At 42.5% G+C, this 19,684-nt stretch overlaps 1 protein-coding gene across 1 annotated transcript in view; it reads left to right on the forward strand.

The window, feature by feature from the left end:
• The first annotated feature begins 256 nt into the window (after positions 1-256).
• Positions 257-19,684, forward strand: part of insyn1 (inhibitory synaptic factor 1) — a 48,168-nt gene continuing 28,740 nt past the window's right edge. The window contains exon 1 of the mRNA XM_062388510.1: positions 257-1,437. Coding sequence (XP_062244494.1) covers positions 1,294-1,437 — 144 coding nt within the window. The 5' untranslated portion in view covers positions 257-1,293. The remainder of the gene's footprint in view (positions 1,438-19,684) is intronic.

Raw genomic sequence — 19,684 nt, forward strand, 5'->3', positions numbered from 1 at the left:
GTAAAATAATTATCCAATCACAGCACAAGGAGGCAGAGCGGGTTCCCTTAGCAACAACTGAAGGAGAGAAGAGAATCCTTTTTTCCCCTCTTTCTGCTCCCTTGGCTTTCGGGCACACCCCTGTGGACTGCCGGGGGTCAGTGTTTTTGCGAGAGGACTTGGCACGTGCGGTTGCATAAGAAGAGCTGCCACCCGAATTCCAGAGGAAGGTGCTTGTTCGCCTTCCAGCCCCCCCCCCCCCCCCACCCTTTTTGTAACTGTGTCTCTTCGACACCATGATTGTTTTGTTATCCCTCCACAAATTCTCATCACAAGTCACGTTCCGCTGGCCTAGAAATCAATTCATTCTGATCCCACGCCACCTGGAATAAGCCCTGCTTTGGGGAGATATTGGACGCTCTGTGCAGAAAAAAGAAAGAAAAAAAAAGTACACACTTACCTTTCTCGCTTTCATGGGCGAGGAAATGAAGGACAAACTGATTAAGTCATAATTTGCAAAGAAAAATGGATGTGAAGCAAAGTTTATGTTGAAGTGAGTTTCTACTGAGAGTCATTTTAAACATTTTCCCGAGGAGGAAACGTCAACCTGCACAGAGGGATATATGTCCTTTTCCCCAAAAAAAGGTTCTGTCCTTTCTCTCTTTAAAGACAGTCGCCCTCTGAGGGACTATATTAAGACGGCAAATCGTGTCCCCGCTGGCCATCAATAATGTAGAACAGGATAATTTGGAAAATTGAGCCACTGCTGGGAGTTCCATTTTTTCTATCTGTGCTGGATAGCTTGTTAGCCTGCCATTATGTTACTGCGTTTCATGAGTAGAAAAGATTGTGCAGGACAAGTGGCAGAGGGAAGAAGTCTCCTCTCGGTATAGACGTTTTTAAATAGCTCCTCCTCGAGAACAATTTCAAAACGTCCACAATGACACATTAGATGAGTTGGCTCATTGTGATTATGTAAGAGTTTCATACCAGCTTTAGCCCATGTATTTTGCCTCTTCCTTTTTCCATGGATTTACAGCGTTGGACTTTTCCCATGCTTTTTTTCTCCTCTTTTCTGGAAGCGTCGACCAGGGGGCATGGATGTCAGAGGGTGACCCTGCGCCGAGTGTGCGGGCGAGGCAAGGTGCTTTGGCTGCCCAGGTGCTTTTAAGATGTTGAGGTCTCCCTGCGCGTCCGGGGCCCCTGTTCGGATCAGTAGCACTGAGGCTCCCCGTAGCCAAAGACATGGACCCCGACTCGGCTCCCCCACGCCCTCAGCCTGTTGGCCACTGGCCCCACGTCGCCCTGTAAAGGATGTCCCTCAGCAGAGCTCCGGCCCGGGACACCTCTGAGACCCCCAGCCCGAGAGAACGCATCCGCAGCCACATGAAGATGGTGATCGACCAGCTGGACGGCATTCTCAAAGAGCTCAAGGATGTGGCCAAGGAACTCCGGGAGGTGAGGTTCAAAACTCTGCTCACACAGATCAGGCTTACGGGGGGGATTTAGCGAGGAGCAGGGGGAGAAGGAGGGAGACAATGTGGGTGCCAGGTGGGTGTGCTTCTCAAGTAGGCTGCATTTAACTAGGTGTGAAATTCCTTTTTTCGCAGCATGGAGATTCTGATTAAGATTTGAAAGTGATGAGATCTCAGTTTTTCATTTTTTGGGGTAACAGGAGGATATTGTTTCTTACAACCGCAGTGAGGCCGCCGACCTTTTCCTGAGAAAACATTTGCTGATCGGGCATTTACAATTGTCCTTCATGTGTTCCCAGTTGTCTTGTGGGAGGTACAGTAGATTTGAAGAGCAGCTCAAAAGCAGCAAAGCCGGGTTGAAAGGAAACAGAGGCATGCTTAGATAAGATACAAGACTTAGTGCTGCGGTAGTTATATAACCATTTTGTTAAGGATCAGCTGGATTCCTACTGGATTTTTTGTAACTGACATGGTTACACTGATGTGTGTGTATGTGAGTGTGTGTGTGTGTGTGTGTGTGTGTGTGTGTGTGTGTGTGTGTGTATACAGTTCAAACAATGATCAGGGAAGACAGATATCGCATGTGTGCATGGGCTCTTACATGCATCTGCAAGTATATGCACAAATTAATTATGAGTGTGATGGCTGACATTCAGAGCACATCTGTTCACGTGTGTGTGTGTGTGTGTTAACACAAAATGGCCTTCATCATCTCTCACTGAGATCCTCCCTCTGCAGCGTCTTCAAAGCCGTGAGCTCCTCTTGCAAAGCTCCTCCAAAGAAAGAGCCGATAGGGCGACAGAGACAAATGAAACCTGAGCAAACAGGTGTGTCCGACCCATCCCACATCTTCCAAGCGCATCACATTATTAGCCTCCCACCTGCCTCCGATCAGGGATGCAGAGGGGGGGTGCGAATCTGCGAATGTTTCCGAATGTGTTGAGGAAGTGAAAAACACTGATGCTGGTGCGTGTAATGACTGGAAGCAAGAGGGAGGGTTTGGAATGGCCACGGCGAAGCTGCCACAACTCAGTCCATCACTGCACAGGGACCTTTCCCTTCCCTCTCGTCTCCCTGAATCCCAGCTCAGTCCCAGTCACCCTGCTCTACTTTATGTACTTGCACAGTTGGAGGTGCAAGGCCACAGCTAACGGCGCACCTTCCCTCTGGTGAGCAGGAAAAGTCGGCCTGCGTGTGGGAGTGATTGATGATTATGGGACAACTGCAAGTGGAATAATGTTGGCCGGGGCTATTTATAAACAAAAGCACGGCCGGTGCCTCTGCCAGCTGCACAGTGGCTCAAATGTCGTTTTTTTTGTTATTGGGAAAGCACAATCCCACATATTGAAATGGCTAAGGAATCACATTAGCTGCAGTGGCAGCAATAACGCTGGTATCAATATCCTGCAATTAGGTGACCTGTGAGACTGCAGACTGTATCAAGGGGGGATGAAGAAACAGAATCAGTGTTGCGCCATCAGATGCATGGGAGCCTAATGTTCCATAAAATCTCTCATTCTTGGCCACATGAAAGGAGCGTCGTAATAGATAACAACTGTCACATAAATAAATGATGAATTGCCATGTGCATGTGGTGAAATAAATATCTCAGTTGTGGAGCAGTAATGACTGATTATCACCCACAAGGTCTTGGGGGAGCCGGAGACGCTGCAGTGCTCCGAGGTGTTAAAGCTGACACCACGGAGCCCGTAGCTGGACAGAAATTAAGACGTTGCCGGTGTGTTACTATTCTTACTTCACAGTGCTGCGCTCACAGCTCAAGATCACACACACCTACAGTGTCCTTGTTCAGCACTTGCACAGAGCCAGTTGAGTCAAAAGCTGGATCCAAAGAGAGAATCCAACCCCACATGGCATCAAACGTGCGTACACCGCAGTGTTCATTTGGACTAATTGATGCCTCCGCATGAGTTGAAATGTGACGTTTCAGGAGGTTTTCTAATCAAATTTTAGCTGTGTGATCATCGCTGTGTTATGCAGCAGCCATTAAAAAAAAGCCTGTTCTCCGGATTTTTTTTCAGGCCATTAGTGCAAGGGCTGATGCCTTTATATTTTCAATGAGGATTCACAAAGTCGTTTTTTTTTTTTACCATTTCTTAAGATGTAAATATTAAAAAAGGCCAAATGCGACTTCTTGTTTCTTCAGCACAATGTTATACTTGATTTCAACACGAATGATAAACATGGATATTAAAAATGTGGGTATTAAAATGGAAATATCCTTTTAAGAAGACCTTCACCTCCACTGATTCCACCCTTATCCTCATAAATGCATCGTCTAAGAAAAGAAAAAAAAAAAAAAAGGGTCATCCATGTCTCTTACTTCCTCTCCTGCCAGAATTCATCATCCTCATTGCGGAATATTCCTGCCCTAGAGGAGCGCCTCAACTCTCTGTTAAATAATGGCAAAACAAAGAGGTTCACCCTTTTCACCAGAGAGTTTGAATCACTGCTAGCATCACTGAGTGCAGTTAATCCAACACTGTTGTAAACCTACCATTAAACTTTAACCACATTTAGATGGAGATCGTTTCCTGGTTGGTCGGCACATGGTTTCTATACTGTTAAAGACATTGATTCAACAATGTTAAATGAAAAAATCACCTGCTCTTAATTTTACTCTTAAAATTTCCTTCAAATCCTCTGGTCCCTGAGTTTTGTAATGTCAGTTTTGGATTTTACCTGAGATACAGGAAACAGCAAACGTCACTGGTCAATCACATAATGTAGTGATCCTCAGTTGGGGAGCCGTAATCATGCCGGACAATATATGTTAATACTATTTAGTTTAAGATGAGTTGATGTTCAACCTCAGCTGTTTCTGCATCTCCGCTCAGTAGAGACTTGGCAACTTGTGTCAAGTGGGCACCTACGTCCAAGCTGCCACATAAAACGTCTTAATCTTTCATAAAACAGGATTTGTGGAGATCGTTAAAGTGAATCATCTACTGTAACCGTGTTTTCAGCCCATGTTGTAGCGCAGTCGTAAGGCAGTAACTGTCTTTCACATGTCAAAGAAAAATGTCACAGAGAACACATGTAGATCGTTCCCTTTCAAAATCCCATTACAGTCAAACGCAGCCTGTCTTACTTGCGAATCCCATTACGGGCGTCACGGCAGGTAAAATGAAAAGGATCTCAAGGAAGGACATCGGACGGTAATATTCTGATAAACTCTTTCCATTTGTAATAATAACACTGGCAGGAGTGGCAACTCTGGAGGAAATAATTCATTTTGGTATCATGTCAACCTTGGACTTTGGAGGATAAGCAGAGGGAGACAAAAATGACACCGCAATAAGAATAACAAGACATTTTCTGATGCAGAGTTTTTCCTTTTACTTAAACTGAATTACACTGGAAAAAAAGGGCAACTAAGGGAATGAAAGTGTGGGAGTGCACCCATGTTGAATATTAGAGACATACAGACTGGCAAATTGAAAGAATTTAATGAAGTGCCGAAGATAAAAAATGAGATGGGGGAGAGGAGGCAGAAACATGGGCTTGGGGGGGGAAGGGGCTTGGCAGTGAGCCGCACATCCTTTTATGGAACCAAACAGGAATGACGGACTGTTATTATGTGAATGTAGTTATTATGCAGAATCATACAATGAGCAGAGAATGCCGTGTGTCTGCACTCGCCTCAGGACAAATGAACACAGGGAGGCAATCAGGACTTGTAGACTTAAACCTCCAAATGAGAGGAGTGAATATAAGCTGGACAAAGAGCAATTATCAATAACGGAGTGCAGCTCGTCGAAGGACCTCGGCCTCCATCAGTCAGCCTTGTCACAGTTGTCTGCACATCCTCCTGCATATGCCGGAGACTTGCTTACTGTTTTCTACTCAGCCCGAGGCCAGCAGATGAGAGGCAGCAGGAAAACACTGGTGTCAGGTGAAAAGCGCGTCCTCCACATGTCAGCTTTTTAGGAATGAAGTACTGAGTAATAGCTTGATTAATGACACTGGCCACCGTGCAGTTTTAGTGTTATATAATAGGTTTTTGAAAGTGCGTCATGAATGCTTTTGATCTACGGAAAATCTCAGTCATCAGGTTTTCACCTGTGAGTAGGAGCAGCACAACTACTGTATCATCTCTCACCCTCAAGCTCAGCTTGTTTATTGGAAACGAGTCCGATGGGGCCCAACTGGGTGTTCTATTCAGGATCTATTCATCTCCCAGTAATGCGGCCACATTATTCCATTGGCCTGGATCTCAAATCAAGGCATTTGTGCTAAAATGGAGTCTGTCAAAGAAAATCTGTGCTGTTAATGATCTGATCAGAAATGCCATCACGCGCTGTTCTTTCATATCTGAGGCTCTCTTCAGTACTGCATTGTTAAAGCCTGGTGTGTAAGGTGACGTGTCCAAACCTCTTGCCTCATATCAGCCAGTAATCCAGCCAGTGGTGTCTCATGATCGAGGCTGATCATGATCAGTTGTGACAAATCCACATAGAACGAGGGGGGGGGGGGGGGGGGGCACGGTCAGCTCTCGACTGAAGCTACCCAGCTCAGCACTGAACCAAGTCTGTTCCAACCCCAGAGGCAGCCCATGGGAGACCGAAACCAAAATCAAAAGGCTATTTTTCTCCTGCAGGGGCCACATCCTCTCCTCATTCCGTTTCCCCTCCTGCTGCTGATGCTGCTGAGCAGGACAGCGAGCGGAGACGTGCCAAGCAAGAAAGGGTGCTATCGCTATCACTTTCTCTCAGGAAGCAGGAAAATATGAACACTGATAAACACATGCAATAGTTGATCCTATTAATATGGGAAATTACATGTATGTGAGTGTTTAAGAGCGTTACAATAATATTTGAACATTTGCTGATTCCGGTGAGGAAAATGGGTCATACGTCACAATATTTGAGTAATTTCAAACTTTATAACATATCCAAATTTATGATATGGATCAAATTTTCATCACACATTAAAAGTTTGGATAACGATGTGGATACCATGGACAAGTAGTGCACATGTGCAAAAAGTTGGAATAATGTATTCATAAATTAAAATCCATTTCAATCTTACTATTTGTGGTACTTTCTGTTTGTCCAAATGAGCAGAGGCAATTTCAATTTCAGTTACAAAGCTGATCCTGGTGGATTATTTCCCACAAAGCAAACAGTTGGGCGGCAGGTGTGGTGTGTTCACTGCCCAGTTGACCACAGCCCAGTCATCTCAACCGGAGCATTCACTTTCTTCAGATTAAGTCATTGGCTTTAGCCCAGCCTCCGACCACGTGAAAATGCAAACCTGCTGTCCTTCTGGGGCAGCAAAGCCTCAGTGGGCAAAGCTGAAGGCAGGTACCCTTCAAACCTGACGTACCTGGGCCAAAGGGTTCCTTCTCATTAAAAGTAATTTGGAGGAAACGACAAGTACCCGGCTACTTTGTCTGTCAATTTGCTCCTCCTTGCCTGACCTCTTTTGTGTGTGGAAATGAAATTCCTAAATTAAACTTGGTGACGTGCCCCTAGCAGAGCTCTCTTTGCTCAGGACAACAACCAGAACAAGGAACCTGAAGCCTTGTCTATTCCTCACTGAATACCAAACACCCGGCCATCTCCACACCTGTGCTGCTGCCTTGAGCTGAGCTCCACGTAAATGTGTTCTCGGAACGAATCAGGGTTTCACTTTCTCTCGGGACTGATGAGACACTGCTGCGATATTCGAAGCCCAATGTCACAACATCTTCAGCTTGAACTGATTTTAAATGGACCCAGCTACAGCCAAGCTCATGTTTGAGGTACACAATCCATCAAGGTGACCCCACTGACTAGAGCACACAACAGATACCCTGATACAAATGGCACTGCTTTGACGAAGGGCGGGGGATATCAAACACCCTGTTCATTGCTTGACTAGACTACCTTGCAACTGCAGATAGAATTGAATTCCTCAATGCCCACGTGAAAGAGAAAGCAGAATTGAGGACAGACTGAAAGGAGAGCAGAATCAAGGATGGAGGGAGTTGTGGTACACAACGGGTTAAGAGTGAGCTGCATCTAACCTTGAGAGCTGTGCAGAGAATAAAACTGCACCATGGAAAGCATTCCCCTGAGTCTCTTTTACCTAGCTCTGCTGTGGAGCTCCAGCTTCTTTAAGATGCAGGCCCAGCATATTGACTAGCCCATCATGCCTGTAAGACCTACTGGATTAGCTGGCCCTTTGAGCTGCGCCTCCCTCCGCGAACCCTGCACTCAGCATAGACTGTAATGAGGGCTTTAGGTTAGACCTCTGCTGAGGTAAACACTCCAAAAATTGCGCTCGTCATGCCCATTGATTTGTATCAACAAATACTCCTACTGTGGGCTAGTTACAGATAAAGCAGGGGTTGTTTTTTTTTTCTTCCACAATGCATGTTTGTACTTTGTGATTCAGCCACTAACCCTTTTGCGTGTCCCTCGGCAATGATAGAGCTGAATAGGATGAAAAGGGATCTTAAAGGCAGAGCAAAGAAAGACAGACTGAGAGAACGAGAGAGATGAAAGGGGGATGGAGATAATGGTTTCTTCTGGTGCATAGAGTTGCGACAGACTGGGTGGAACAGCTTATAGATCAATTGTTGCAATTGTGCTGGTTCGTGGGCGTGTTCAGGATTGTTTTGGCCTGTCTGTGCGCTGTGAATAAAACCAGTAGGCTGTAGTTAATGGTGTGAAAAAATGGCATCCATGGAAGTGCACCAAGCCGCCTCCAAGAATAGCTACATCATCTCATAGTGTCAAAGCATACTGTACGCAGAGGGACAGCTTGCTCTCCATTAGGCCGTCCGAACGACTGTCTCCTTTACCACGTGGGGACACTACTTCTTTTGCCAAGTGTGCAGCTGCATGCATGGCATACCGAAAAATACCTGCAGATGAAGTCATCAGAATCTGAAGAGATGCTATATTTTTGTAGCGTGTGAAAGTTGTCAGAGCAGCAAGGCCCAACCCACTTAGCAGCGTAGCAGCTCAACCCGGCTACATCCCAGGAACTGTGTTATACGGAGGAATCATCGCGATCCTATTTTCTTTTTTTTTGTCCCTCCTTTTATTTTTAGCAGTAGTCTGTGATGCATCGTAAAGCAACCCAGTTTCCAATGTGATTGTTCAGTCTTAACCAGCAGAAGCCGCTCAACTGCACTAACTGTAGCCGAAACACTGCACATGTCACATGTCCATCCTTATATGGAACACGGGCGAAGGTGAGATAGCACATGAGGATCAGCAAGTGGTTTCTTGAGTGATGTTTGAACCGTGTAAAAATGATGATGCAGCTGGTTGTTTGTTCTTTGCGAGTGTGACGAGTACATTTATAACAGTGTGACTCACTTCTCCGGGTCTAATAAAGGCATGACGTCCGTGATGTTGAATATCGCAGGGGAACGTAACAAAAAGAGAAGAGACAAAAGAAGCCTAATTAAAAATGAGTTGAACGTCAAAACAAATATAGATTATGTATGAATTAACAGTGCCTTTGTGAGGATGTGATTTCAGGGTTGTATTGTCAGCTCAGTTTCATGCTCTCACTTGATTGTATCATGTTAATGAATAATAGACTTAGGTTTGGCTCAGTAGCTCGTATTAGGACCTGAAAGGACATCAAAATCAGTTTGAGGTATTTTGTATAGTGGAAATGCGTATTCTAAGTTCTGTATTGTAAAATGCAGTGTGTGTCACTGGCCACTTTAATGGCTATGACTTCATGGAAACCACGATTCAAACTATTAACCCTATTCAGAGACAATACACCTTTTTAGATTATGATGTGGAAGATATAATATTTCATTCATAATGGAGCAAAGCCTGTATATGACTACAACTCCTTTATAGTTTTTAATTTTTCAAGGCATGAGTCATTTAGCAGATGCTGTGTAGGTGGAAAAATGGTGTGAAAACTCCAATAGGACGTTACAATGCCATTTGGACGTATACAAGTCTACGTACTGCGGAAAACTCAACATGTCTTAATTCCATTATTACTTATTCATAGTATGATCTTAATCAGGAAACGCTGTTTACATGGGATATTCATACTTATTGGCTAAATTGTTGCAGTCCAATGAACTGTAATAAAGAAGATGCCAAAATATGTCATAACTATCATGGGAGAAAGGCGCTTATAGACGCTTTGAGTAACGTTCAGCCTGACAACTTGCAGAATTAATTGGCGCTTGCAGTTTGACACATTTAAAGTCTGTATCATTCATTTAGATCCCAGTGCGAGAGGAAGTGTCACTGAAGTATTTCCATGTTGTTGATGTGTTTCATAAAAAACACTGAATGACGCCTCCAGTTCCAAAGCGCGATTATATTATCTCAAAACGATTCTATAAGGGAAGTTGTTTGATCTTAACATAAGCATAGATTCTGGTCATTTATCACCAAGTCTATTCTCCTGGCATCATTTGTTTGTGTGGTGGCGAAACAACAGGCACAGAGGACAGATTAAGGACACGGCACTCTATGGATAACTCATTTCTTAGGGTCTATAACGTTATAACGTTGCTTTATTGATTTATCTTCAGAGTGCAGAGTGCAAAACTGCAAATTAAAAATCTCCAAATGGTAAAACCTTTTCTAAAGATCTCAGCTATGTGTTAAAGCAATGTATGTCTTTGGAGATTTGGGGTGTATTTATTGATAGAGCTAGAGTTTGGATAATTACATCTTCATATTTTTTACAACCTTTCATGGCAATGAACAGAGTTTGACTTTCACAAAATAATTTCTCTCATGCTCTGACAGTTGAGCACAAAGGAAACTATCTCACTTTGTTTTGTATGGCTGAATTTGACCCAGGAAAACTGTTCTGCCAAGGCAACAGCACATTGCTGTTCTTGAGGGATATTTTGTCCTTAATTAAACTCGTGCTTACTCTGGGATTGTGCAGAGGTTCCCTCAAAGCTCATGAATAAAATGGTTGGTTTAGACTTTAGTTTGTGAAATGGTAAAAATGGTTTGATGTAACCTAGATTAACTTCTTGGGGTTGTAGTGCACAGCCTGGGAGTGTGCAGGCTAAAGAACCATGACCCATATGTATTCAATAATTTGCATTTTAGTTGTCCAAATGGTGGGGTTGAAGTTTTACTTGTGTGGCTGAGGAGCATAAGAGCATTTCTGAATGAAACTGTAAATGACATTTGAAAGTCTTGGAGGAATAGACACATCCGCCAAAAATATTGCATATATTGCATTAATATATCTCGCAGGTAATGGGCTAATGCAGAGGTAATACATCTCGGCATTTGAGCAACAGTGCGCCAAAAATGCCAAAACATAAGATTCCCTTACTGGGATTGGTTTCTAATCCGCCTAATTAATGCCAACGAGACAGAGATCCATTTAACATTTAAATGTCATTAATTACTTCACTTTGTGAGGAGCCTGTCTGTCTGAATATCTTAGCAGGCTGTCTGAGCTTGGCCCAGGGTGTCATAACTAATCTGCATTGCGACCTGAGTGGGACCTGTCTTAATAGATGAGTCAGATTTGATTCCTTTTTTGCGTTTTTTTTCACTTATCGCACAAATTAACATTTAATTTCACAATGGGTGAGACGAGAATAAATCTACCAACATTAAGCCATTTAGATTGTTTTGGTATAAATATCATTGCAGTAATGTGACTCAATTTGCATTGTAAAACTAGTGCGGGAGACAGTATCAACGATAAAAAAAGGACAAAGAAAATAGATTTTAGAGATTAGTATCAGATAACTGCACTAAATCGATGAATCAGACACGCCTCTTTGCATGCTGGGAGTTGGATGACCAAACAACAACGAGGAGATTTTAGCCAACCATTGTACGGCTCAGTGGCTAAAGGCTTTTTCTTTATAACTGGACTAATGGTGTTACATTTCGTTGGGGATGGTTTCCAAGGAAAAGGTGTCAAGGATAAGGTATGTGTCAGCATGTGCTGGTGGATCAGGTACTGGGGCTGCAGGTCATGATTAAAACGAGTTATATTTCAAGTATGAATTCAGCTCATTTCTGAAGGAAGAATCCCTTTTGTTCCCCTTATAACAAGTAGCCTTTGTTATGATATGTTTATTCATCTTTTACCACAGTCTTTGTGATTTTCTAGTAAGGGCAGCAGCTGTAATATCTTGGTCGTTTTACATGTTAATCCGCAAAATTAAACCATGCTGAGTGCCTTCCAAGACGGCCCTCCATGAATCTGGAATCTCTCTCTCTCTCTTTACTGTCGTCGCCTCGCACTGGAAGCTCACAATGGCAGCTCGCACTCTGCAAGTGGCACGGCATGGATGGCTGCCGCCACTGTCACTGTCAATAACGTGACAACGCAGCATCTAACGCAGGGGTAAGGCAAGATGAAAGAGGCACAGCGGAGAGAAGGGGTAATTATTTGCACAGCTAAGAGCAGACGGGGACAGAACATGTCAACAAACTGCTTAAGTGATTAATATTTTTCCTCATCAGCGCAGTCACCTGTGCAGTTGCCAGTTCATGGGTAAAGAGATGAAGCCCGAGGTCGGGACACTTATGCAAAGTAGATGACACCGAGAGTTCTGTGAGGGTGAAAAGTATAATTAGACTTTTTGGTCTTCTGTTATTCTCGAGGATATTAAGTCGGGATGGGACTGCAGGTTGATGTGGGCAGCGGCCGGTTTTGTGCTGCAGGTGCAGATTAGAGAGGAAAATCCTGATTGTGATTGTGCAAAAAGCAGTTTGGAAAAAACAGAATTAATTTACTTATGATTTCACTGATGAACGTGCATTAGCAAACTCCCAAGGTTAATAACCTTCTGGAATGTCTTCTCTATTTCCAACACTGCGCTGCACCAAGCATATCCGTATAAACAGTGCACATTCACATTTTGAGATAATATTTCCAGTTTTAATATCCCCCTGCCATCCAGAGCAGGGTGCACATGATATTGCTTTCAGCTTGTCTTAAATATGATAAACTTTTTTAGAGGCTGCTGTTTGTAGTGTCACGCAGACACACTAACTCAGGGCTGCTTAGTTTGTTGAGCTCCAGTGAGCACAAATGTCAGGGATCACAGGTGTCAGGCCATTGAGAGGCTGTCTCTGCCGTCACATGGTGGAATGATCATTGAAAGAATGAGCTGATCGAGGGTCTCAAGATTCTGACAGGCCCCAAAGTATCATTAGCTACTTTGTTTAACCAGATTCTGTAAGATGCTGCAGCTGTTTGATAAGATAAACTTAAATCCATGCCATATAAGTAAAGATACTGTGAGTTACATATGGGCACATGATCACAAAAAGATGTGATGGTTAGAAGTGTCAACAGCATATCTGATCTATAGACATCTGATTAGATAATTTGCATTCAAGGGATTTTAACAAAACAAACAAGGTAAATACTGAGACTACTTAATATAAAGTCAATGTACAAAATATTTACTTTAAAAGGAATTCATAAATACAAGCTGGGCCTCATAAAGAAAAGCATAATAATATTAGTTAATATGTGAATTTTCTTCAATCAGAGGTGGCAACAGATTGTTTATCCAAGCAAAAGTGTCAAAACTGTAATGGGTCCAATTCATTTTTTCTTGTATTACGAAATAATGAACTGATGTTTGACTGATGTTCCCCAAACTGATTGTGTTGATGTTGTGTTTTATTTGAAACAATATCGTCACAAAAATAACAAGAAGCCACAGATGAATCTTTAAATAAATCACCAGCACATAAATCAAAAGGACTTGTGGTTTAAATCAGAAATAGCTGAACAAAGGGTAATCAAAGGGGCAATAATTCAACCTCTAATTATAACAATACTATGAGGTCAACTGCTTAATTATTTTTTTTAATTTGAAGATAAAGATCATCAGAAAAAAAGCTATTTCAATGACAGATCCCATTGATTTTAGCAGTGGACACCTCGACCCTGTCCACTGAAGCTTGCCGCTCCGTGTGGTCATGCATTAAGGTCGACTGGAGTTAATGTCCTTTGATTGACTGACTTCATGTAAGTTGTGCTTCCATTACGCTACTTGGCTCGCATACAAAAATACACTATGCAGTATATTCAATACACTCCGCATTCCTAATCGCCAACCATGGTCGTTTCTGCGGAATCCATTACACAAGAGGTCCTCGTGTTGGTCCATACTGACTCACATTTACTGCAGCATATATTGCTCATTCAAACAGTTGATGTGCATGCCGTGTGTGGTAAGAAAAGAATGAAAAAGATAAAGAGTCAGAGAAGTGAAGCCTCTCTTCTGTCCTCAATTCAACTATGACTCACAGTTGTGTGGCTCACAGTGAGTGAGCACAGCTTGTTCAGTGGCAATGAGATTGTTGGTAGAGATACTAAGAATGATTTTTTGTGAAGGGAAAAGAAATGGACAGATCTTTTAATCAGTTACTAAAACAAGCTATAATGAACAGTGTTTACAAAATTTAATCATCTGTGTATGATAATATGTATGGTTTTAAAGGTCAATGAATACAGTGTGGTGCATAACACAATGTGTTTTGCACTGTGAAGAAATATAGATCCAACTTATGTGTGACGAAGACCATGAGGTAAACTGCGACTGCAACGACTCCCAACAAGCTAAACTCTCTGGCACGACCACATCAATCATACCAGCCAAGTCTGCAGCTCGAGGTTTATCACCATTGCTGTGTGCATGGGTGACTTGCCAAAAAGGCAAACTATTTAACTAATTGACCCAATGTTTAGAGTGTGTCCTTGTTGGGCTTTACAGCCACTGACATTGATTCAGACGAAGGAGGGGACGAGAATTGAAGCATCGGGAGGCTGTGATGATGATGATGACCTCCACATTTTAAGGTCATGGCTGGAGTTATAACTCCTAGAATCAGCTGTTTGTGTTGGCAAAGAGGGCAGCGTGATGAAGTGGGTTGCCCGTGCACACTCAGGACTTTCAGTCAGGTGAGGGTGAAGACACACAGGTCATCCATTGTTGGGTTTTGAGTGGGGAGATTTTTGTCAGCACAAAACAAGTAGGACAAGGGTATAAGCACAGGAGGGCATCTGATGCCCTGTCGCAGCCTGTGTAGGTGTCTGCGTATGTGTGGGGGAAATATTTCGAGGCCGGGAATCAAGAGATGATGGAGAGAAAGAGAAGATGGAGGCATTGTGAGAAAGGAGGAGCCAGAGAAAGAAAAGAGAGAGAAGGCTTATCTCTTGGCCTGCAGACAACAGTTCTTTTTCAGAGCTGGAGCAGCGCACTCAGGGCCGGGAGGGGGAGTGTTGTTCCTCTTCGCGGTGCATGAGCCAGAGGGTCAACAGTTCACCCCATAATTCCACGAATGAAAGTCAGTTGGAGATACACAACGATGAAAAGGAAACAAAAAACGGATCCAGCTATTGAAACCCTGTCAATCCTGCGTCTGTACTGGGAGCTGACGAGAGCGATGTTAGCTGAAGCATATTTGAAAGGGAAATATTGCATCCATCTGTGCCCTTATGTTGTTGTTTTTTTTTCTTTCTCAGAACTAATTTAGTTTTAAGTGATGTTAGAAATTCACAAGTCCTTTGCTCCGAACAAACATCAGCTCCTTTGTTTTGCAGAGTCTTTTGTGACAACCAAACACGGCTTTGGTCTCCATTTAGTCAATGACAAGTGCTATAATCTAAATGTAGGTGATAATAAATCGGCTGCGAGAAGCTAAATTTGTTGTGGCGCACACCTTTTTAAAAGGAGTGTATGTTTTTAGTGCAGCTTCAATTCTAAATTATAAAGACAGGCAAGAAAAACAAGAGCAAAGCAAAGAACAAGCAAACAGAAAAAGCCTTTAAAGTCAGACACCAAAAGCCTCCTGCTTCCTTCAGAAGATATCATATCTTCTATTTTCAGTTTATAGAGAATATTATATAACGGAGCACACTGTGAAGAAATTATTCAGAAATGTAATCTAATGTTACATCAGTTCGGAGGAGAAACAGATTTTTATGTGATGGAGGGCTAAAGGTGCAGCAAAGGATCAGGACATAATTTTCCAGAAAGTAAAATAACTAAATTAGTATTCAAATTGGATTTAGATTTAAAACTACAAGACTATTTTTAAAGGGCACATATAGTTGCCATATATATATATATATATAAATAATGAAAGGATAGACTTTGAATCAGATCTGTTTGTGACAAAAACATCATCATATTTGTGAGTGTCTTAACATAACTAAATACCTATTAACGTACAATAACTCATTGTGTATGTTGTTGAATCCATAGCATGTTAGAAAGTAAATCATAGCAAGGACATAAACCAACTTAAAACGTCTTTGAATACAGAAGTTGGTATAAGATTATTATCACTGACAGTATTTTTTTTAAGTCAAATTCCTTACTAATGAAAACACATACCTTTAAAATAACGTAATTAAAGAAAAATGGATTCACAGGAAAACATTACCATGTAGCAGTCCAGCTGATTAAAGGGACCTTTTGCATTTTTGTGAGTCAAAGAAAAATGTCTCCTCAATTTTCTATGTTTATGAAAACCTCATCTTTCTACTTATCACACGTCTTTACTCAGATCAGTATTCTTTCTTTCAACTTGGGAGAAAGTCCCACAATTCTTTGTATCCGCAGCTAAGTTGCAGTTATGATGCCCCAATTTGATTCTTCCAAAAAAGCAATCGAGACTTTTCAGAGCTTTGTTTGTTAGTCAATGCTGTCCCTATTGACTTTTCTTTTAAAAGTTCAGACAATGTGTTGAATAGAAACTCAATAAGTAAAGATAAAACTCTTCACATCTAGTGCTACTTTTTAGTCATTAAGACACAGGAAAATAGTGTCCTCATCATTTGTGCATCTCAAAGGGATGGAAACAAATGAGCTACACAGCAGTGCAAAGAATTCTAGTTTGAAAACCTTTTCTTAGTCTTCTACTTTGACACAGGGCGCTGACGTTGTGACCTTTGCAGAAAATAGAGCAAATGTAAATCCCACACAAAGCTCTCAAACTCCTGCCTGTAGCAACACAACAAGGTGCTTTGAGGTAGCTGTGAGCATTGACTAGCTGTGAACACAAATGTGTCCTGGCCCATATATGGACCACCACCTCCTCAGTAGACATTCTATGATCTGCAACAGAAAACATGTTTTCACTATTACCTACATAATGATTACTAGGGGGACACCACCACAATATGACCTTGCACATAGTGATTTACATTTATTTATATTTCACTATATAATTATAAATTATTTCATAGTATGACTACAAACAACACATCAAATCTTTCAGCCCTTCCTGGGCTGAAAGATCTGGTTCTTTCATACTCAGTTTCTGACAGACAGACACACACACACACACTCAAACACAACGGGCTGATCTGTATAGTCTGACTGACATGAACAAATTAACAGATATGACGAACAGTACTGGTCACTGGAGACACAATATATTGCCAGGTGTGAACAGACGTACGTGGAGCTGTCCACCTTTGATCGGATCACCCATGACAGACGCTGATGTCAGGTCTGAACACAGCCTCTGACTACCCCCGCTCCTCAGCTTGACCAGATGCAGCCCATCTGGACACCCGGAGGAGAGTGACATCATGTGCCCTATTTTACACCTAGCCTGACACAAGTGCCTTTGCTACTGTCAGACCTGAATGCACCTGCACCCATTTGAGTGCCCATGGGCGTGTTGGTTTTAAAATGAGGTGTGGTCAGGCGCATTGTGAAGAACGACACTATCTCCTCAGCAGATAAGTGCTCTCTATCTTTGTTGGAAAATACGCCATTTGCAAAACACCAAAGTGCAATCGGCACGGAGTGAATTGGAGGTGGCACCCTGATTGGTTGATGGCATGTGATGCCCAAACCACACCCATGATTAATTAAAGGCAGGGTTGGTAAGATGCTTCTGAAAGATCATATTTCTTCAAATTCTCTTTGCGTCCAGAAAGTCATCAGTATATATAAAGATGTTTGGAAAAACCGGGTCCCTCGCAGGACTGTAATAGACCAAATGAAATGATTGGCTGACGCGACTCTCAGTCACTAACCGACTTGCCAGCACAATCCCTGTTCGTGCTCAGGCTGCGCATGAACAGAGACTCCATAAGCCGTAGAGGCAGGGAGACATAGACCGCTGAAGCAGAGACAATAGCCAGAAGATAGCGAGTGACAGTTCAAGTCTTCAGCCCCTCCTATCACGGCTGAAGGGAGGTGGTGGCATGTTCTGGTTGGTTATTGTAACCTACTCTTGCAAAAATGTTTCCTGAATTACCAACCCTTGCTTTAAAAGATGGTATATTTCTTTAAAACTGTTGCTGTTTAACTGGCAAAAATGGATTTGGACACACCTGAGATGCACTAGCACCATGTGCTTATTGATCATTAAGCAGGGCCCCATTACACTCCCCTAGTCTATTTACAGATACATAACATGGGCAGTTATGTAACTGTCCATAAGCCATATTCTGCAGAGAGGTGGCATGGGCTTGATGCCCTGAAACTCATTTGGACAGTCCCTGCCTGAATGACAGATTAATAAGTGTTGACTGTGGGCCCTGCTCGCCGCACGAGGCTCAGAGGAGGTTAGGAAGCGGTGAGAACAGCTCAGGAAACCTTTAGTTGCTGGATTCGAATCTGCCTTTAACTGTCAGTGGTCAGGCAATTAGATTAACACAGAGCAAAAACACAGCCTCATGCTGTTCTCAACCTACTCCTGCCTGTCTGCTCAGCACTATATGTATGAGCGTAAGCTCAGGGAGACGGCAGCAGGAGCAAACCACACATAAGCTTTGACCACGTTCATTTTTAAATGCAGGTTGTCTTCATGGATACACCTCGTGTTTCATGTCACGATGTGTTTTATTACTATATTGTATCATATCAATAGTTATTATTGGGAGTTTTTTGTCCTTATGGTTGAATTACCTGGTTCTCTTACCATTTTTTTGCACAAACCTTTAGATCCTAAGGCCAATAGGTTGCAGTCTAAATAATGAATGAATGACTTTCAATGCACTTAAACCAAGAAAAAGTGAGCAACAATGATCAATAAATATTACTTCACATATATGTTTTTTTCTTCTTTTGTGTTTACAGCATTGAGCCTAGTGAAGGCAGAGGATTATTGATCTCTGACTTGAGGACACAAGTGAATATCCCAGAGGAATAACAAACTTTGTTGCAGTTTGTTGCAACTTTGGTGAACATGAAGTGTATGAACAAACACTGTTGTACCTCTGGCTTTGCACGTCGAGATCTGATGCAACCAAGCCTTAAATCCCAGAACAAACAACAAAAAAAGAAATAAATAATGCTTGAGCGCTGCTATGTCAACAGTTTAGCATTACAATGAGGTGTGCAGAGCATACCAGCACATTATTTCAGAGAGACTGGCTTCAAATGCCCCCGATACTAAAACCTCTGATCCATGAAGATGCTTCATTTGGATTTTATTTTATACTCGTGTACACCTCTCAATATGCACGTCCTTCATCTAAGAGTGGCGAGTCAAACAATATCAGATAATTACAGCCTGATCATAAAAAAAAAGTGACAGACAGAAAACAAACAATTGCAGGTTGCCTCAGGTATCATTTCTTTGAGGGGCACTGAGCCATTAAAGGTGAACACAAGCAACAAAGAAGACAGGAAAAAGGAAAACGGCGGCACAATATCGTCACTCAGCACACACACACACACACACACACACACTTCCTATCCTCCTTTCACACCACAGGGTCAGAATAACTGTCACAAGAGTTTCATGCCTCTGATCTGCCGGAGAAAATATTGGACTTGGGGGAGGTGCTGTACGCTCACAATATTGAGGACAATATAGAGAAAAAGCAATCTGCCATAGCAGTTTAATGTATTTGATGAACGGTGAACCACAGCAAGCTCTTAACTGTTAACTTCATTTTAGAGCAGCGGAGAATTCTGACGACGAACCCCCAGTAAACTTCTCTGACAGCCAGTGGCTTTATTTTCCTTCTATTTTATACTTTATTGGATTTACTTCCTTTATCTGCTATTGCAGTATTTAGTGTTGATGATTTCCAATGAGAGAGGGAAAGAAATAGGCCATCGGATTCTCTTAATTCACTGCACACACTCTGACCCTGTCATTTCATTAATAGATGCGCACTCTCTCTTTTTTCCCCCTCTCCTGCTCCCCACAAAGCTATTCATTTATTGCCACTTTCATTACTCGGAGCAGAACGGTGAGTTTTTGACATCAGTGCTGGGTATCTGGCGGCTAATGAATTGGGTGGACCGCACT

This window comes from Platichthys flesus, chromosome 1, assembly GCF_949316205.1.
Source record: "Platichthys flesus chromosome 1, fPlaFle2.1, whole genome shotgun sequence".
Lineage (NCBI taxonomy): Eukaryota > Metazoa > Chordata > Actinopteri > Pleuronectiformes > Pleuronectidae > Platichthys > Platichthys flesus.